General features: G+C 38.7%; 1 protein-coding gene across 7 annotated transcripts in view; it reads left to right on the top strand.

Annotated features, from left to right (window-relative positions):
• The first annotated feature begins 3,949 nt into the window (after positions 1 to 3,949).
• The window catches only part of MUSK (muscle associated receptor tyrosine kinase), a 92,442-nt gene continuing 74,474 nt past the window's right edge, over positions 3,950 to 21,917 (top strand). For all 7 annotated transcript variants that reach the window (XM_066365625.1, XM_066365623.1, XM_066365620.1 and 4 more), the window contains exons 1-4: positions 3,950 to 4,028; positions 14,282 to 14,408; positions 15,143 to 15,294; positions 20,574 to 20,701. In XM_066365625.1, coding sequence (XP_066221722.1) covers positions 3,950 to 4,028; positions 14,282 to 14,408; positions 15,143 to 15,294; positions 20,574 to 20,701 — 486 coding nt within the window. The remainder of the gene's footprint in view (positions 4,029 to 14,281; positions 14,409 to 15,142; positions 15,295 to 20,573; positions 20,702 to 21,917) is intronic.

Raw genomic sequence — 21,917 nt, 5'->3', positions numbered from 1 at the left:
AAGTACATTAGGGCCTGATCAGGCAGTGGCACAGTGGATAGAGCGTCAGACTGGGATGTGGAGGACCCAGGTTCGAGACCCCGAGGTCGCCAGCTTGAGCACAGGCTCATCTGGCTTGAGCAAAAAGCTCACCAGCTTGGACCCAAGGTCGCTGGCTCCAGCAAGGGGTTACTCAGTCTGCTGAAGGCCTGCGGTCAAGGCACATGTGAGAAAGCAATCAATGAACAACTAAGGTGTCGCAACAAAAAACTGATGATTGATGCTTCTCATCTCTCTCCATTCCTATCTGTCTGTCCCTATCTATCCCTCTCTCTGACTCTCTCTCTGTCCCTGTTAAAAAAAATACATTAGGATTATTTTGATTGCAATTTAGAACTCAAACTAATATTAGCCACACCAAAAAAAGAAGGGGATTAAAAAAAAAAAAAAAGGAGGGGATTTATTGATTTAAGTAACAAAGAAGTCCAATGGCTAGATATGGCTTTGCACATTGATTCTTGTTAATAGAACATGAAAGCCTCCAACCACCCTGGCTTACCTGGCCTTTATGGATGATAATCTATCAATACAGAGCTTATTTTGTATTAGGTCCAATAATATACCAGAAAGACCATGCATTGACCAGCTTAAGCCAAGAGCCCATTTCTGAACCAACCACTAAACGTAGGTAATAGAGATGTTCTACATAGAAAATATTTGTAATATAGTGGTACCTTGACACACAAGTTTAATTCATTTCACGGCCAAGCTCGTGACTCAATTTGCTCGTGTGTCAAATCAAAATTCCCCATTTAAATTAATGGGAATGTAATTAATCCATTCCAGCCCCCTAAAACCACATGAATTTTTTGTTTTATATGCTTTTAAATAAGTAAATGTACTTTATAAATAACAAATACATATACAGTTGTACCTTGAGATACAAACAGACCAACATACGAATTTTTTTAAGATATGAGCTGCGACTCGGTCCGTATTTTTGTTCAAGATCCAAGCAAATTCTGAGATACGAGTCATGATTCAGGAAGCTGATGCTAGTTGGTGCATTGGCTCACGGGTTCAGTATCGGCAGTTTGATATACGAGTTCAGTTACAAAATGAATTAAATTTGTATCTCAAGGTACCACTATATATACATAATAAGAGAGAATGTAAAGAAATAAGCTGGTTTATGAAGTGTATTTACCTTCAAGGTCAGGCAAAGATGCTGGTGGAGGGGGAGGAGACTGGCGGAGAAGGTTTTCATTTCATGAGCTATTGCTTAACATAAGTTACTCTCTACACACTTAATGCTACATTTAATTGCAAAAAATTTAACTTACATACCATGTATGACATGTACCTTTATCATTAAACTTAATTTGCTATTTTTTTACTTTGCTTAATCATCATTGTATGGCTTCCTTCTTCTTTGCTCTTTTCAAAACTTTTTGGTGTGAAAACCCCTCCTCCAGCAACATTAGCATAACAATGGCCCTTCCCAAGCAGAAAGGTAATTAGCAATTTTACAGACAGCTGCCCAGCACCATTTTTAACAATAAAAGTGAGCAAACTCAGAAAATACAAATTTTACAAACACATTTGCCCAACAATCATCATTTTCTTCACTGACTTTTGGCTTTTTCACCACACTTTCCTTGCTTTCACTTAGAGGCCATTTCAACAAAAACCTTTCCATGGGAGTTTGTTTCTTCCTCCCTTTCAGAATGTTTGGCAGGCTATCTAGTGGCGGAAGCCTGTGACTCAAATATCCGCTCGTGACTTAAAGCAAAAAATCCCACGAGTGACTACTCATCTCTCAAATTGCTCGTGATTTAAAGTGCTCGTGTGTCAAGGTACCACTGTATATATAACAGACTAATGACAAATTATTTACATCCAGCATATTAAAGAAACTCCTAAAATTAATAATAAAAAGAAAAGTGACCTAAGAGGAAAATAAACAAGAGCCACAGAAGAGGGAAATGAATAACAATAAATATATGAAAATTTCTCATTACTAATAGTATTCAGTAAAATAAACATAAATTAAAATAATGAAATAGAAATTTTATTTTATTTAAATGTAAAAATTCAAAGGCAAGTGTTGATGACTGTGTGGGGAAATGGATTCTCTCATACATTGCTGGGGAGTTGTTCAATATACCATCATATAGCCATGATTTAGAAGATGATGTCGCTAATGAGGAAAAAACGAGGTAGTTTGGTATATATTACCATAGCAAAGTCTCCAAGACATGTTGTTCAGTGGGAAGAAATAATTCACAGAGCAAAACGCTTTGGAAGCCATTGGAGGGGAGTCTTCAGGAGAACCCGCAGCAGATAGTCTATTGGCAGACATCCCAAGCTGCCAACTGAGTGGGCTCATGAGGCCAAAGAACAAGGGCATCCCCAATGCAAGGGAGAAACAAATCTTAAAGCAGTGCGGTAAGTGCAATGATAGAGGTGTGTTCAGTACATTATGGAAGCAAATCTAACACAATTTTGAGAAGATACAGAATTTGGGGTCTGGGGTGGGTCCTAGAAGGAGAAGGTGATCAAGCTGAGATAGGTGTTTACTGGGTGTAGAGGCGGGAACTGTATGAGCAATTTATGGAGGCAAGAAAGCTGTGTATACAGGGGACCATCAGTGGGTTGCTAAGTGTTAAAATAAGAGGGAGATAAAGACCTAACTTGGGAGAGGGGGTAAATACACAATACATTGTACAATAATGTGTTGCAGAATTAGACACCTAAGGCCGTGGCCAGTTGGTTCAGTGGTACGGCATCGACTGGGCGTGTGGAAGTCCCAGGTCCAATTCCTGGTCAGGGCACATAGGAGAGGCAACTATCTGCTTCTCACCTCTTCCCTTCCTCTCTCTCTCTTTCTCTCTCTTCCCTTCTTGCAGCCATGGCTCGATTGATTTGAGCACATCATCCCTGGGAGCTGAGGATGGCTCCATGGAGCCTCTGCCTTAGGCACTAAAAATAGCTCAGTGTGAACATAGCCCTAGATGGGCAGAGCATCAGCCCCAGATAGGGGTTGCCAGGTGGATCCCCGTCAGTGTGCCTATAGGAGTCTGTCTCTGTATCTCCCTCCCCTCACTTAAGAAAGAATTGGGCACCGGAAACCTTTATAAGTATTTTAACCAGCATCATCCCTACAAATTTAATTTAAAAGAGATAAAAACAAACAAACAACAGAAGTAAGGATGGATTATAAAAGATGAGGCTAACAAGGTAGGTAGAGCCCAGCAAAGCCTCCTGTATCATGTTACATAGGTTTGAATATGTTTCCATGTGACAAGGAGCCACTGAAGGCTTTAGAGCCGGAGAGGCTATCTGAAAAGATGTTAGAGGACAGTAAGACAGAAGACAAGAGGAAAAGACATGAGGCTGTCACTATCATTCAGAGAAGATAACTAAAAAAAGAGGTCGGTATAACGTGACAGTAGTTGGAATCAAAGGCGGGGAAGAAATCAAGGAACTTGAGTTGGTATAATCTGTAGGGATTGGTAATGGGCTGGGCATGGGAGGTGGCGTGTAAGAGGGGGAGGAGTCATGATGAGACACACCAGAACTCCGTAGTGAGTTCAGGGGAGGTGGTGAGATGAATCAGAAGATCGAGAAACCTGTACCTTAGGGAGTACAGTGATGGTTGCAAAAGGCATCTGGTATTATCCTCCTGCCACTGTCTTAAAAGGGATTCTAAAGGGATTTTCTTTCCCTTGTTCCTCCAGCCCTACACTTGTGGTACTGGCCAAAGTGGATACTCACCAGCTGGCCATGTCCATCATTACAGCCAAGTCTGAGAATTCCTGATTATACTTAGAGCCTGTGGAGCTGCTGACACAAACAGTCATTAGCAGACGACCCTTTTGTAACAAACTATGCTTTAAAATGTAAACGGCAGGGCATTTTCTTTGCATTGTCCAGAAGAAACTTTCTCCTGCCTGAGCCTGGATTAATCATGAGAGAGCTCGTCAACATTCCACTGATACATATTCTTACCCTGGTTGCTTTCAGCGGGACTGAGAAACTTCCCAAAGGTTGGTTTGAAGAATCTTGTCTTCTTGTTGCTTTGCCACAATTTTGAAGTGTGTGTATGTGTGTGCTCTGATCACAATCGATTCATATTATGGTGGGTGTGGGTTTTAGTTGGGAAAGCAGGGGTGCAATGTATGGAGATGGAGAAAGCTATATAAATAAGCAATTGATTGATGGTCTCCTTTCTACCCATATCTTTCCCTGCCTTAAGTTGTGCAATGAAAAGTTTAGCTCCAGAGTGCATGCAGAGCCCTCACTAGTAGAGGAAACATTAGCAGGTAGAAACATTAGACTGCAAGTTATCAAGATCTGTTTTGTTTATGTGTATGTCAAACTTCAGGGTGGTCTAAATGGATGATGAAAACCTTTTCACTCAGGAATATAATCAACCCTATGCCCAGACATCCAGAGTATCCGCATCTGAACAAATATCATTTTCATTTTCACTTTGAATTTTGCTTCATAAATATTTTAGTTCCTAAAAAAAATCAGAATTAGAGAAAGATAGGCACAATTTGCCTATTTAATAAAAGCCTGAAGACAATGAGTTCTCAATAACTTTGAGACCAAGTCATGATTTGGGTTGGCAAGAGGCTGTGCAAGTTTTTTTCAGAGGCTTTGGAATGTACCGGAAATAACACCACCTCAGGGGAAAGGAAAGCAACTTAAGAAACTGACAAACACCTGTTGCAGTAGCAGGAATGTCCACAGTGACATGGTTCCTGGCCAGTGTATTACAAAACTGAGAGTAGTGTATTTCAAATCAGGAAGAAAGACTGGAAAATATGTGGTTTGCAAAGCGCATAAAGACTGTGTTGAAATATTTTTTAAAAAGACATGAGAAAGCAGATTGATGGGATCAATTAAAGAGTTTCAAAATTAAATCTATTATAGTAGCATAAAAAGACTTCTGTTTTATGACATACTTAAAGGAATTATTTTCCCTTAATATATTAGTTTAGCAAAGAACTGAATTGATTGTATTGATAAGGGAAGGTAGTATGTGTATGTAGATGGGAAATACAGCTTTAGATATTGTAGTTCACTAAAATTTCTGGAGCCACAAGGTCTGGATTCACATGCTGATAAAATACAGCCATGAAGAAATCATAGTCTGATTTCACAGACTTGTTCTGTTGTTTTCTTTTTCCATTTTACATAGGAAGAATGATATCTTCACATGCATTTAAACATTTAATTGCCAACTAATACTTTGAGGTATCTCCAGATAAAAAGAGAATCTAGATTGTTTCAAACAGCTAATAATAGCCAGGAAGACTGAACATAGCCTTCAGAATATTTTAATACTTCCTGAGTATACAACACATATCCCGTAAGGGAGCACCTGGATGCTTGGATTTATGGATTGGTATGTCTTATCTGTGTCATTCTAAACCACAAAATTACATAGAATGATATAGGTAAATGCTAGAATTTAGTAAAATGTGGTCTCATAAGGAAATGACAATTGATTTTGATGGTTCAAATTAGTATTTGGTGCACACACACACACACACACAAAACCAATCTCTTTATACGAGCCGTTTCTAATTTATATTTTAAGAAAGAAATAATTTTCAGTGTCTAAATTTTACAGGCAAAACCCTTAGTTAAAATGCACATTATGCTATTTTGAAAATTTCAAAATATGGTGATATAAAGGTAACAAAATCAAATATCCTGGCTTTTAAATAAAATAATCAAAAATAAATAAATTAATTAAATAATCAGATTGTTAATCCAACTTTATTCATTTATAATTTATGTGCTACTATCATTAAAGTTTAAAATAAAAAATTAAAATAATACTTTTGCCTAGACCACTGTATTTAATGGAAAATCTAAATTAATATTCATGTAACATCAACCTTAACCCCAAACACTAAGCCTAGTAGAGCCAAGATCCATTAACTATACACCCCAGTTCTGAGGCTAAACACTACCTTGAAAACACAGTCCTTAAAGCTGTAACTGTTGAAATGCGTGGAATATATTGGTACAAACAAAACACAATAATGTACTATTATTTTGATATTATTTAAAGTAATAAAAATGTTCTACACAAACTGTTTTGTAGAATTTTTTTACATTCTTAGAGAAGGAAATTTTAAAAAGAGCTTTTTAGATTGTATTCATTTTCCCTAAGTCCTTTATCATTAATCAGGGAATCTCCCCAATAATATTTTACAAAATAGACTGACATTTAAAATCATACAAGGGTATTCTGTGGATCCCTTTCTGTCAGCATGCCATTTTCTCAATAAAATTAATAACCAACTTTGTAGACAACTAATAGCTTATTGTTTTAGTTTCAATTTAAGCAAGATTCCTACCATTTAAAGACAAGGGAAAAGTCACTAACTACCCTTTCTGAATCATTTTGACTAGTAATACTTTCAATGATGAGCTCAATATCAAAACCCACAAGTAGATGGATTTTATAAAGCATTACATATGAAAGTAGTCATGTCTCACTGAATTGCTCACTGGGACCTCATACCTCAAACACATTTAATGCTTTATGAAGTATTAAGTATACGGCAGAATTTAAATTGTGGGAGTATCAGAGTTCATGTAAGCACACTGAATTGGTTTAACATGCCCAAGAGCTCCTGTCTAAACTCCAGTTTTAAAATCACCCCATTTACTAGCATCCCTCGACACTTTTGAGTCTGAGTCATTTACTTTAGATATATTCGACCAACCTCCTCTTCTGCACTGCCTGTACGGGGGTAGGATTCAGAGATTCGACATGTGACCAACTCAGAGCAGGCACAGCTGTCATTGAAACCCAGGACACCAAGTCCTGGAGGAAAGTTTAATACTGACGTGCATTGAAAGAGTCATTCATTGCATGTTTGGGGACACACAAGTTGATTTAAATACTTTTAACCTCAAAGAACAGAATGAAAGAGCAGAAATGTCAAGATTTCTAATGTGTTTCCAAAGGTGAAGCAGTCAACTTTGCAGGGAAGTAGGACTTAGTGGTTATTGGGGGAAAGTGACGAGTGAGAGGTGAGCCGAGGACCGGGAGGAAGTGGTCCCGCTTAGGAAGATGGGAGGAGTGGACCAGAGAATGCAGAAAGACTACCTGGGCTGTGCTGAGAACCCCGCTGGGGCTGGGAGCTGCACCTTTATAGAGGCCCTGATGTGCACCGTGGTTTCACTTTAGCTGACAATAGTGTATGAACATAGGAGCTGCACGGACAGCTGGCTGGATTAGTTCAAGATTGGTGCTCTCCTGGTCAGTGCAGCTGAAGGACTATCGACTAAGAGATTTGAGATTCTATGGCAACGTATCATGCGGTCTAGGTTGAATAATGAAGAGAGTGAAATAAAGGCACTAAAGGCCTGGAGAAGTATTTACCAGTGCTCCGCATATAATGCTATGAACTATGTAAAGGACTGTCAGTGACTGGTGAAATAATCACTCCTGAGTACATGCACATTTTAGATGGATCCCTATGAGGTCTTGTCTTAACGCCCCCAGGAAAAGCAATTTCAGAAATTCTAACAGGAGGAGCCAGAACTCTTAGCTGCCTGTGTACAGCGCCATTCCTGAAGGGCTGAGAGCATGTTCTCGGACAAAGAATTAATGAAACAGCATGACTATTGAGATTATGAATAAAATCCAATAAGTTCCAAAGACATCACAATAAAAAATAACTTACATATGTTATTATATCACCATGAGAATAAACGTGTTATTTTTTTAAGATATGCCAAATAATGAGAAATACTGAATATTCCCTTTTTTGGGGGGGCTTTGGAAAATTTTCAATACCAAAGTATTTTCTCATACTGAGAAAACAATATTGTATTCATGATATTAGGAAAACATGAATATGTCCCAAGACTGAGCCTGAATTTTACTAAAACAGGAAGGAGCAAACACACCTGACTTTCTAGGCACGTGGTCACGTTAGTCAGCAACTATAAATCAGAAGTCGGTATGTCAGTGACCAATGTGCTAGACCTTGTAAAAGGGTAATATTTATGTCCCTGTCATCAAGCCACTAGTATTCAAGTTAAGGTACTCTTTGGGTCCAGGAAAGGGTTGTATTCACTTTCATGTATGTGTTATTCGTGTGGTCCTTGGATTGAGGGAAGAAATAATGCCCTAGTTTAAACAGGTTCTGGCTGAGATGAAAGCTGGGTAGTAGAATGAAAGTAAACAAGAGACAGTTTGCTGAGTCAACAAGTATCATTAAATACAACCCTGTGATTGTGGCAGCAACATTCTGAAAGCAGATTTGTTTGGGTAATTTTGGAACAGGAGCAAAATGGTCTTAACCAACTACATATATTCTGCAGAAAGAAATTGATATTGATTGTAAAATCTTACTACTCCCTGCCCCCCATCTGTGAGTAACTAGTACTAAGCCAAAGACATGGTATAGCTTAGAGCAGGGGTCAAGAAACTTTTTGGCTGAGAGAGCCATGAATGCCACATATTTTAAAATGTAATTCCATGAGAGCCATACAATGACCCGTGTACATTATGCATTATCCAATAAAAATTTAGTGTTGTCCCGGAGGACAGCTGTGATTGGCTCCAGCCACCTGGAACCATGAACATGAGTGGTAGGAAATGAATGGATTGTAATACATGAGAATGTTTTATATTTTAAATGTTATTATTTTTTATTAAAGATTTGTTTGCGAGCCAGATGCAGCCATCAAAAGAGCCACATTTGGCTCGTGAGCCATAGGTTCCCAACCCCAAACTTAGAGTTAAAAGGAGGAACTTTAAACCAGTTTTAACCTTGAAGTTCAGCTCTACCACTTTGTACTTTTGTTATGGTTAGACAAGTTACTTAACCATTCTTTTTGTTTGTTTTTTGTGTTTTTCCGGAGTTAGAAGCAGAAAGGCAATCAGACAGACTCCTGCATGCACCCAACCGGGATCCACCCGGCATGCCCACCAGGGGGTGATGCTCTGCCCATCTGGGGCTTTGCTCCGCTGTGGCTGTAGCCATTATAGCACCTGAGGCAGAGGCCATGGAACCATCCTCAGCACCAGGGCCAACTTTGCTCCAGTAGAGCCTTGGCTGTGGGAGGGGAAGAGAGAGATAGAGAAAAAGGAAAGGGAGAAAGGTGGAGAAAGCAGATTGGTGCTTCTCCTGTGTGCCCTGGCCGGGAATCGAACCTGGCACTTCTACACATCAGGCCGACACTCTACCACTGAGCCAACTGACCAGGGCCTACTTAACCATTCTTAACCTTTTTCATCTGCAAATGAGAATAATAATTGTATCTGTTGTTATGTTTGTTGTGATAAATAAGTGAGATAATGAATGAAAAATATAATGCATGGCCCATCGCAGGTTCTTAAGCAATTTTAGATGCTAAAAGTATTAAAAACAGATTCGGACATCATCTCAAACTGTCATAATGCAGACCATTAAGGAAAGGCATTAACTTGCTGAAGTTCTTAATAATACTTCACATATTTCTCCATGTCTAAGTTTGTCAAGACATTCATTCTAACATTTACTTCTTTGATCTTAACTGATCTCCACAGAATTTGTGTCACCTCACTGGAAAGATAATAGTAATGCTATATCTACTACTTCTGTTACTTCTGCATCTATGCATTAAGTGAGAAGAAACTAATGAATAAAGTTTTTAATTAAAATAATACATGGTCATTAAGAATAATTTTAAAAACACAAAATATACAAAAGATGAATAAAAGAAAAAGTCACCTATACTTACAGGACTGTTAACATGTGGGTATGATTTCTTCCATTTTTTTTCTACATATCCTAAAAAAAAAAAAAAAATGTATCATAATAATTATATAATTCTGCTGCCTGCCACTTTTACTAAATACCAGAGTGTGAGAACATTCTACATTTTCAGTACTCCTCAAAATACCATTTGCAGTGACTGTAAGAACATTCTGATTAGATAAGAGTTGCTGGTATATGTTTGATATCTGTTTCTCTAAGGGCAAAAAAGGCCCTGGTTTGTTGCATTTGTTGGTTTCTATAGTGTAAAAACTCTAACCACAGCCATTTTCAAGCTACCAACCCTGAAACGGGAAGAGATGTACAACTCATGCCTTTGTATACAATTGTATTGTTCAAAACATTAGATATCAATAACCTCAAGAACACAGATAATAGTAAAATGTGGAAAAATAATTAGGAAGAAGTGATGCATTTTGAGTATTGTTATTTTGCTCTTAACATAATTCAACTACTTGTTTATATGACTTAGTTTTTAATAGTGACTGTATTTAACAACTGTCTCATAAATTTCTAAAAATGAATGCTTGGCTCTTGCAAGCTAGTACAAGCCAGTTTCATCAGACCACAGTTAGAAGACAGAACTGTGTGCCTAACTCTTCTCCCACTTTGTATAGTTAGTACAATTTAGTACAATTACTCGGATTTGTGCAGTGAAAGTCATCTACATGCCTTTCCATTCTGAGATGATTTCCTCGGGATAGATTCCCAGAAGTAAATATTAGTGGTAAATCTGCATGTAATCCAGAAACCAGGGGAATGATTGACTGGTTCAGGTTTCTGTTTCTAAATTACCTAGTCAAATAATACACAAGGTTCCATACAAGCCAAGAACAATTTTAAGAGCTTTATGTATATTCATTTATTTCAGCCTCATGACAGGCCCATGTGGTGGGTTTTATTACCATCATCATCTATAGCTGAAGAAGTACCGGTTAAGTGACTTGGCAGGGCAGGGAAGGGATGGAGTGGAGGTTTGAATTCCAGCCCTGTGCTAGTGTGCCTCTCAATGCCTAATTGCTCTATATCTTTCTTTTTCAACAATGAAATCATTCAATATTATCAATTAACCTTTGGGCCCATGATTACTTGCATCCCACGAACTTAATATAATATTTTTTGTTTCTGTCTCTTAAGTTCTATGTGATTATACAATTGACTACTTATTTCATGCATTCGTTGTTTATATATACTGCTCACAAAAATTAGGGGATCAGGGGACATGCAGATACTCCAATACTTTCAGCCTTTTGTATAGAGCATTTTCACCAATGAAATAAATGTTGGTTTTGCATCTCATTTGCATAATCAAACAACTTTCTTTGACTTATTTGCTTTTCTAATGTTCTTGTTTACTAAAAAATCAAATGTTTCTTCTTTTTATCACTTTATATTCATTTTGAAATATACCCTAAGTTTTGTGAGCAGTTGCATTTAATCCAGCACATCCAGAAATGAATTTATTTTTCTTTATCTGGCTTGGCACTTGATGTAGCTTTCAGTCTGAATATTCATGTTTATTTATTTTTTTCAATTTTTATAAATGATCAGCTATGTATCCCTTCACATACTGCTTCTAGCCTGTTTCCTCTGTTTTATCCTTCTGGAATTTCCATTAGACATGCCTGCCAATCTATATTATATGTCTCTTAACTATTCTTTAATACTTTTTGTTTCTTTATTTCTTTGTACTGCATTCTATATATTTTAATGGTTAGGTCAGTGGAAACTTGGAAAGGGTGACCTTGATACCTATATATGTCATTTTACTGCTAAATTCTGCTTTCTTACTTCAGCTACTCTCTTTCAACCTTTCAAAAAATATATGCTTTTTATAAAGGCCTCAGAAACATAGTCTGGTTCATTTAAATAATACATCAGTAAATGAGCTAATCCTGGGGATAGAAACAGGTTTAAGACCTAGTCCCTGACCTAAAGCTCAAGGTTTGTATAATTGAGTGTGGAACAAAGACATAAAGAGATCATTTTAATAGTGTCTATGTGACAGGTACTATAAGAGTGACATATGCAGGATGAACTAAGGTTCAAGAAAAGGGCATTTGGCTCTACCTAACAAATCAGGGAAATTGGAAGAAGATGTGTTTAAACAGGATTTTTTTTTTCTGAAGTGAGAAGCAGGAAGGCAGAGAGACAGACTCCCACATATGCCTGATTGGTATCCAATCAGCAGGCCCACTAGGGGTGGATGCTCTGCCCATTTGGAGTGTTACTCCGTTGTTGCAACTGGAGCCATTCTAGCACCTGAGGTGGAGGCCATGGAGCCATCCTCAGCACTCAGGCCAACTTTGCTCCAGTGGAGCCTTGACTGCGGAAGGGAAGAGAGAGATAGAGAGAAAGGAGAGGGGGAAGGGTGGAGAAGCAGATGGGTGCTTCTCCTGTGTGCCCTGGCTGGGAATCGAACTCAGGACTTCCACACGACAGGCCGACCCTCTACCACTGAGCCAGCTGGCCAGGGTTTAAACAGGTCTTTGAAAAAATAATAACATTGAGTTTGACCAGGTGGTGGCACAGTGGATAGAGCATTGGACTAGGACACAGAGGACCCAGGTTTGAAACCCCAAGGTTGCCTGTCAGAGCACAGGCTTACCAGCTTGAGTATGGGGTTGCTGGCTTAAGCCCAAAGGTCACTGGCTTAAAGCCCAAGGTGACTGGCTTGAGCCCAAGGTCGCTGGCTTGAGTAAGGGGTCACTCCCTCTACTGTAGCCCCCAGGTCAAGGCACATATGAGAAAGCAATCAGTGAACACCTAAGGTGCCACAGTGAAGAACTGATGCTTCTCATCTCTGTCCCTTCTTGTCTGTCTGTCCCTATCTGTCCCTCTCTCTGACTCTCTGTCTCTGTCAAAAAAAAGAAAGAAAGAAAAGAAAAGAAATACATTAACAATATGAATGAAATACTTTTAACTACCATTTTCCATTTTCCTTCACTCTCAGCCAATGAGTTTGCCTTTGAGTTTACTGAAAAATAAGGTTCTTTAGATAGTAGGTATTTCTTCTACAGCCGATGTGCCAGTTCTCAATGTTTCGTGAGGCTGTCACCAACTACTTCACATCTAAAATAATTGTTCACACTGCTCCTTGGCTTTCATATGCATCTTGCATTTTAACTAAAATGACTGTATAATTTATTGTCTTAACTCATGTGTTTTGAGAGCAAAAGGGGCACTATTAATAATTATATCAGGATAGGAGGTATAATTGATTATTATAGCTGATCATTTTATGTATCTGTCTTACCTTATCATCTAGACTATGGCTCCTTACAAGACATCTCTTTGCTTCTAATCATTACCCCCTCATACCTCTATCCTCCCCCTTAATCCTCAGGAATCACTAATACACTTTATGTCTCTTTAGATTTGTCTCCTCTGGACATTTCATAGAAATATAATTGTACATTATGCTGTCCTTGTGACTGACCTTTTTTACTTAGCTTATTGTTTTCAAGTTTCGTCTGTGCTGTGATATGTATTGTACATTATCTATTTTAACTGGCAGATGTTTGGGTCGCTTTCACCTTTTAGTTATTGTTTATAATGCTGTTATTAAGATGGGTTACATAAATCTATCTGAGTCCCTGCTTTCAATTTCTTTTAAGTATATACTGGATTATATAAAAATTCTATGTTTAATGTCTTGAGGAACCACCATACTGTTTTTCATAGTGGTTGCACCATGTTACATTCCCACCAGCAACGCACAAATGTTCTAATTTCTCCACATCCTAACCAACATTTCTTATGTCTTTCTTTTTGATTATAGCCATTCTAGTGAGTGTGAAGTGGTATCTTATTGTAGAGTGATTAGCATTTCCTTAATGGCTAATGATGTGGAGCAACTTTTCAGGTTGTTGTTGTCTATTTGTACACATTCTTTGGAAAAATGTCAATGAAGATCCTTTGCCCATTTTTTATTTGATTATTTATTCCTTTATTCTGGAGTCTTATTCCAATCTATTCATATGCAGATATGAATTCTCTACATAATCTGATGAAGCTTAAACGTCAAAGTAGCCTCTTCTAAGACCCTCAGTAGACTGTAGGAATGGGTTCATATGAACATATATTTTTATAAAAGGGGGGGATTATTTTTAAACAATTGTTAAGATTTCCACTCTGACTTTCCTTCGGTCACACTTCCTTTTAAGTTGACTGGTGTTTGAGTGGCCACAGACATTTTATATTCATAATTTTATATATTCTTCCTTAAAGCAGGCACCCAAATTATATATCTTTGGCCTTTATATAACCTGGACTGGTCCCTACTCCTATCTAATAAATTATAAGTCCTCCAAGAGCCTTCCTTTTTGATTCTCAAATGTCTAGTTTGGAAATAAAAGCAAAATTCTCTACATAAAATTTTCCTTCCTTTTGGCAAATGTGTGCTATGTGGAAATAAAATTCTCATTTAGGTATGTGGTGGCCTCTGACCGCTTACAGAGGGTTAGTAAACAGCTCTCGTTCTATTTCTTCTCCCCTGTTAGCTCCTGTCATCACTACTCCTCTTGAAACAGTGGATGCCTTAGTTGAAGAAGTGGCTACTTTCATGTGTGCAGTGGAATCCTATCCCCAGCCTGAAATTTCCTGGACTAGAAATAAAATTCTCATTAAGTAAGTATTCTGCCTTTTTCTGGTAAGAATGCCAATGCTGCCTTGTGATTTATCTTGACATAAATGCAACCACAGTTCTTGGCAGTATTGAAGTTCACCTTTTAAAACATATAAAATGCAGATGTCCTTATTTTATAAATGTAAGATCTGAACTTCAGTGAGGTTAAGGGGATTGCTCGAAGCACAACAGCGATTCAGTTGACACAGAGAAGTCAGGGCTCTTTGCCTTCTGTATCCCAAAGAACTAGAACTATGCCTGGTACTTGCTAGGCATTCACCAAATATTGTTTGATGAATGAATAAATACTCATTTAATTGTTAGTTACTTCTACAAATATTTAACCCTTTCTGCCAGTTACATTTATGTGTGTGCAGGTTCATTATCCAGCTGCCATTTCCTAGGAATTGTGGGAAGATGACTCTATTATCTTGGTAATAAAATGCTTTCCTGAATAAAGTAAACTTCACTTTCTGTCTTATCAGTAGACCTCCCCTTTTGAAAGCATTTTTGAAAGACTCAATGGTGCTTTGATTACTGGAGCCTGGAAAAGATCAGAAAACAATGTTAGCTTTATATTACTACATCAAGTTACTCCACTCTTCAGAATTCACTCAAGTTTCCCCTCACCTTTAATCTACTTCCTCATTGACAAGTCATCTGTTTGATCAGTTCACCACAGAGAAAAAAATCAGAGCTGAGGTCCTAACCTGGCCTTTTCCTCGGTGACCTGCAGGCTCTTTGACACCCGGTACAGCATTCGGGAGAACGGGCAGCTCCTCACCATCCTGAGCGTGGAAGACAGCGATGACGGCATTTACTGCTGCGTCGCCAACAACGGTGTCGGGGGAGCTGCGGAGAGCTGCGGGGCTCTGCAAGTGAAGATGAGTGAGTGAGAAAGACCATCATCTATTGATTTTTAAAGTTGACTTGGTACATTTTGGAGCAGGCAGCAAATGGAGCCTCCCACATACTTGGAGGTTCAGAAGCTAGACAAGTTCAAGTTCAAAACACAACCTTGAGGCTGTCAGTCAATTCCCCACCTCTTATTCTAGCCGTCAACCACCACCCTAACAGCAGTTCTCTCCTGTCCTCTCCGTTTTCTTGCCTTCACACAAATCTTTATTTGTTTTAGCTGGACTTCTTTCACTGTGAAACCTCTCTCAATTTTTTACTCTGTGCCTTTAGAACAGTTCCATTACAACCAAACACATATCCCCCTTTCTTTCTTTATCTCTAATCTCTTAGCAAACATTTCTTTTACCCTTTTGCCTTATTTCAAGTTTGATTTTCTGGAGTGACTTTTCAAACTTGAGTGACTGTTCTGCTTAAATGGCTGTTTATTTTTTCTCCCACTTTATGTCTCCAAAGCTAGCAAGTACTCATAGCTAATCTGCTAGCCCGCGTTTAAACCATCATATTGTGTGTTCCTGTGTAAAACCTTTCCTCTCATGAGGATCAATGCCATCTGACCAACTCTACTCATCAAGTCATCTGCTCACTTCAAGGCATGCCCTGTATTTATCAAAGACTCTAATTCCAGATTTATTATCTTCCTATGCACTCCTACTCTTACTGTCATCTTAGGCGATTTTAATAGTCATAAAACAGAATCACTAGCCACTTCATCCTTTGATTCCTTGATCTCCATAAGTCCAGTGATGTTTGCTTTAACTTTTTATCAGCCTACCCAATCAATGACCTGTCACTCCCCAAAAATAAACTGTATTGAAATTCTTAGACTGCAGTATGTTCCTGAAAACGAACTCTTCTATTTCCAGCTCTGCTTGGTGAAGAAAGCAGTTTCCCAGACTTATGATATGCCTCCAAATATAGGTATATCATAAGGCACAAACTTCATCTGTCTCTTTCTCATTGAAAAACGGAGTCTACCTCTCTCACTCCCTCACCCTCACTGCACATAGTCAATGACATGGTCATGTTCTCCCACCCTTGACTCCTCTCTGTTCCCCCTTCCACTGACCCCCGAATAGGACTTCATTCCTCCCATACTCAGTTCTCTCTCCAATCTAGTGTTGTTATCATCAAGCAGTCCTTTACCAGAATCCTCAAATCTCATGATCTTCTATGTTGTTGCTTGTAAACTTTTAACCTTGCAATAAGAAAACCCTTATTTTCTCCTATCTGACACCATGCTCCTAATGGGGAAAAAGATCACATATACATGTATATTGGCACCGTAAAAATGAGTGAAATCTAGTTCTACCAGAGACCTTTCCTGTTATTTTTGTTGATTTTCATCATTAACTATTTTTATCTTTTATCTTTCTATTTTGTTGTTATTGTTCTGTTGAAAAAAATTATGAGCTGCTTCTTTTTCAGTGTGAGCATGTGAAATACATGTTGTGAATCTTTGCATGGCTAAAAGTCTTTACTTTGTCCTCATTCTTAGATAATAATTTAGGTACAGAATGAGAACATTAAAAGGCTTTTTTCTTTTAGTTTTTTGTAGACAATTCTTCATTTTTATATGACATTCTCACAGATGAGAATTTTTTTTATTTCTTTTCAGATAAATCTGATGTTTATCTTTCTTAAAAAACTTAGGATTTTTTTTTCTTTAATTCTAGAATTCTCAGTTACAAGAATATGATAGGTGTGTGTTTCTTTTATTGTTCCCACTTAGTTTTAGATGGGCCTTTGTGATTTAAAGATCAAAGGTGGGTTTTTTGTTTTATTTCTTTCAAAATAAAATACATTTGTTTTCTCTTCTTCATTCTATCTCATTCTTAAAGTTTTAACAAACATTAAATCACTTTGTTCAATTTTTCATGATTCCATTTTTCCTATTTTCCACATATCTATTTTGATATTCTACCTTTATAAAGATTTAATTAACTTTTCCTTTCATATTACAAATTTGGTCTTCAATATGACCATTCTGCTAATCTGCCCATATATTGATTACTTTGATATTAATGCATATTTTTAATGTCTAAGAATTACTTTTTCTATAATTGCTCCTTTTTTATTTTTTGGTAGCAACTCTGCATGATACATCGATATTCACTCAATTCATTCTGTAATGATATTACTAAAGTATTTTTTTAATGTTTTCTTCTTTTCCCTGCTATATTTTTGCTTTCTTGAGAAAACATTTTTATTTTATTTTATTCCTTTTCCTTTGTGTTCACGACTTTCCCCAAATATCTACTACCATTTTATGCTTAATCACACTTATAAATAAAGTCCTGGACTAATTAAAATAGGTACTTAGTGGGACCACGAGGACACTGTGGGGAGACTCCGGGCAAGTGGGTAGGGTGTGCCCTAGCAGGCTCTCTTTCAGCATTTGGGCGGTGAGGGAATCAAGCAAGGAAGTGGGTGTTCTTGTTTGCTAAATAATAAAGGCTCAATCTGAAGACAGAGCACATTTACTACTTTGTGTGCTACCTTTCCTTTCACTGTTTCTCATCTCTCCGGCATGAGCTGTTCTTTATATTGGTGCTAGCCTGAATCCTCTTCTTTTCTCTGTCCTTTCTGTAGGAAAGCTCCCCCATTCCTGAGAGTATACACTGATGTGGCCATCCCAGTGGTTAAAATTTTGGAATGTTTCCACACTGCTTGATAAAAGCTCCTTCCTGAGAGAACCCTTCCCCCCCTCCACCCCCACAAGGTTCCTGCTCCCATCACTACTCCAGCTCCCTAGGGCTCCCCCAGGAGTTCCCTTTCCTAATTTCCTTATAGATCCTGCTTTAACAAGGTGCCTGCTTCTGATTCGTCAGTGCTCTGGCTCCACCCAAATTACGTATGTTCCCTTAGAGTGGGGAAGTCATGACTCCACATTAATCCTCAGTTCATTCTTATTTACTTTATATTCAATTTCCCACAAGGGTTCTCCTCACCTCTCACCCAACAGATCTATTTCCCTGAGAAGACAGGATTTATTTGCTTTAAACAAAAGTTTTATGCCTAAGACATTATCGGTGACTCAGGTTTGCCATACAGATCAGTTCAGGGAACCCAGTGGAAGAAATGCGTAACACTCTCTCTGACTATATCATAGAAAAATCAACTCCTAAGCTAAGGCTTAGGACCAACCAACTCACAAATGAGGTACTTGGCCATTATCTAAAAGCAGGCATTCACTGCTGTTGGTTAGAAGAACTGCATGCTTTACTTTAGATAGCCAGCAAAGTGACAAAGTTGGTACTTTCCTATAACAGGTTCTAAATCCTGTTTTGTATTTTTGCCACAATGCAGGCCCATTTCAATTCTGAATGGCAATATATACTACATTAAAAATCAATAGACTGGCCTTGGTCAGTGGCTCTATGGATAGAGTGTTGGACCAGCATATGGATATGCCAGGTTCATTCAATTCCTGGTCAGGGCACACAGGAGAAGCAACCATTTGTTTCTCCCCACTCCCTCACCTTATTCTTTCCTTCTTCCCCTCCTGAAGCCAGTGGCTCCATTAGTTTGAGCATGGCCCCAGGCACTGAAGATTGCTCCATTGGAGAACATCAGCCTTAGGCACTGAAAATGGCTTTGTACTTGAGCATTGGCTCCAGATGGGGTTGCTGGGTAGATCCTAGTTGGGGTGCATGTTGGAGTCTGCCTCACTATCTCCCCTCCTCTCATCTAAAAAAAAATTAATATACCATCTAGACCAGTGGTCCCCAACCTTTTTTGGGCCATGGACCAGTTTAATGTCAGAAAATATTTTCATGGATCAGCCCTTAGGATGGGACGGATAAATGTATCACGTGACTGAGACAAGCATCAAGAGTGAGTCTTAGATGGATGTAACAGAGGGAATTTGGTCATTTTTAAAAAATGAAACATTGTTCAGACTTAAATATAAATAAAACAGAAATAATGTAAGTTATTTATTCTTTCTCTGTGGACCGGTAGCAAATAGCCCATGGACTGGTACCGGTCCATGGCCTGGGGCTTGGGGACCACTGATCTAGACCATCCATGCAGTTCTTTTGATATACAACCTATAACCACCATCAAACCACCCCCAATAAAAATATGCAAACACACAATTGAAATAGAAGGGTGAAAAATCCTGATTTCTCTCCTCTGTCAAAGTAACAAATTGATTATGGCACATAACCAGCAAGAAATAAAATGCATCTATTTCTCAGTTCTCTGTTTTGTATCTGTAATATAAAGTTACTAAGGAAATAAATTTAGTTTTCACTATTTTATGAATGTTTCAAGTAGTAAAATAACTGATGTCCTAATCTTGTCCATTCTTATATATATTAGATTTAATAACTTCTTACTCTGAAAGTTTGGAGAATAAAAATTAGCTAACATGAACTGATTCTTCTGAAAAAAGGAATTTGAGTGTTTCATAAAACGATAAATTACCCAAGTTTGCATGTAGAGTAGAATAGCCATAAATTGTATGATAGAATTTCTCTGATTACTAATATAATAACATCTGGTATATTTTCTGTACCCTTTTTTTCAGTCATAAAATTTAATAGTCAAGTGAAAATGGAGACTAAAGGGAAAGTAGGTCATAACTCAGAATTATGTAAAAAATATAAACTTAAAACATTTTTTTCAAGTGTTTTCATGTCTGCCTCTATAAATTAAATACTGTTGTCTTGTTATGGTAAGAGTTTATTTTAATCAACTTTTTATTAACTATCTTTTAAAGTATAGAATATTATAACTTCAGGCTACTAATATGTTTCATAAATTTGTGTTTTTCAACTTATTAACAAAACAGAGATAACCTAAACTTTTAGGAATGAATTTTTTGTTTGTCATCCACTAAACACCTGCTCTAGCATTTGGTGAATTTTATAATCTAATTTGCCTAAATTATTCTTAACCCTTTGAGCAGTACGAATGTTCATATACATCCTCGTGTCTCCTGACCATCCAGAGTACGATCGATTTATTTTAAAAATGTGTAAGGCAACATTAAAAAAAAGGCAAATGTATGTTCTTCTTGTTTCCATAAATTGGTTATCAAACAAATATGACTTTAAGTTAATAAAACTATAATTGAAACTAATTTCATTAAAAAAAAAAACTCACTCCCAGGGGTCAGTGAGCATGGAAAGAACTCAGTACTCGAAGGGTTAAAATGGATGTTTAGAATTAACTAGAAAGCTAGAAACTCTAAGTTTAATAAAGCCACATTGCCTTTTTAATTTTGAATTTTTATTTCCCTTCAGAACCGAAAATAACTCGTCCTCCCATAAACGTAAAAATAATAGAAGGATTAAAGGCAGTTCTACCTTGTACAACAATGGGCAATCCCAAACCATCAGTATCATGGATTAAGGGAGATAGCGCTCTCAGGGTAAGTGATTATTTGCTTAAACGTGGATATATATAACATATTTTCAAATACAACAATCCATTGCAAACTCACACACTTATAAACTTAGATTATAAGGGCTTTTCCATATACCATTTTAACCAAACTAAAATATTTCTGTTTCCATATATGCAAATTTTAAGGCATTCCAGTTGAGGCTGGCTATGGAAAACAATGAGATGGAAACCAGTAGTGTTTGGGCTGAAAAGGAAGGCAAAGCAAAAGCAAAGCTAGTGACTTTTTGGTTGGTCGGTTGGTTGAGCATTTATTTTTCAACACTGAATCTTAGAGATTTAGGAAATAAAAAAGATGGAACTAAAATCTAAGCTTTAGACCTGACGAACAGTTTCTAGGAGGAGAAAGGGAGATGAGGTCTGGAAGAAAAGGAATGAGACACTCTGGAGTGAAGCTGGAGCATGAAGACTCAAGTCTGGTGAAAAGCAAACATTGTGACAAATGCCACAGTCACAAAGAATAGTCAAAAATTGGAGTGACGTCACAGAAATGGCGCCGTGAGCAGCGCGTCCGACAGATCTCCCCAAAATCTCAACAAATTTGTCAACTAGAAGCAGAAAAATTTATCCTCGGAGCATCCACACTGAAAGCAGAGGGACTGTTGCCCAGGAGGGAATACGCCTGGGGTGAGTCAACCCACACGTGCAGCTGCCCCCGCCGCGTCCCGGGGAGTGCCGGCAACCACCGGCGTGCTCTGAAAAGCCCCGCGCGCGCGCCCGGAGCCGCGTCCCAGCGCCCTGAGCCGCGTCCCAGGGAGTGCCGGCAACCACCGGCGTGCTCTGTGCTCTGAGAAGCCGCAGGCGCGCCCCATCCACGTCCCAGGGAGTGCCGGCAACCACCGGCGTTCTCTGTGCTCTGAGAAGCCGCGCGCCCCGGGGAGTGCCAGCAACCACCAGAGTGCTCTGAGAAGCTGCGTGCTCGCGCCCCGAGCTGCATCCCGGGGAGTGCCGGCCACCACCGGCGTGCTCTGGGAAGCCGCGCGCTCGCGCGCCCCGAGCCGCGTCCCGGGGAGTGCCGGCCACCACCAGCGTGCTCTGAGAAGCCGCGCGCCCGCTCCCCAAGCCGCGTCCCGGGGAGTAGCGGCCACCACCGGTGTGCTCTGAGAAGCCGCGTGCACGAGCCCCGCGTCCCTGGGAGTGCTGGCCACCACTGGCGTGTTCTGAGAAGCCGTGCGCGCGCGCGC

The sequence above is a fragment of the Saccopteryx leptura genome, chromosome 2 (genome assembly GCF_036850995.1).
Source record: "Saccopteryx leptura isolate mSacLep1 chromosome 2, mSacLep1_pri_phased_curated, whole genome shotgun sequence".
In the NCBI taxonomy this organism is placed as follows: domain Eukaryota; kingdom Metazoa; phylum Chordata; class Mammalia; order Chiroptera; family Emballonuridae; genus Saccopteryx; species Saccopteryx leptura.
Note: the sequence above shows the minus strand (reverse complement) of the source record. Positions and strands in the feature narration are given on the sequence as shown.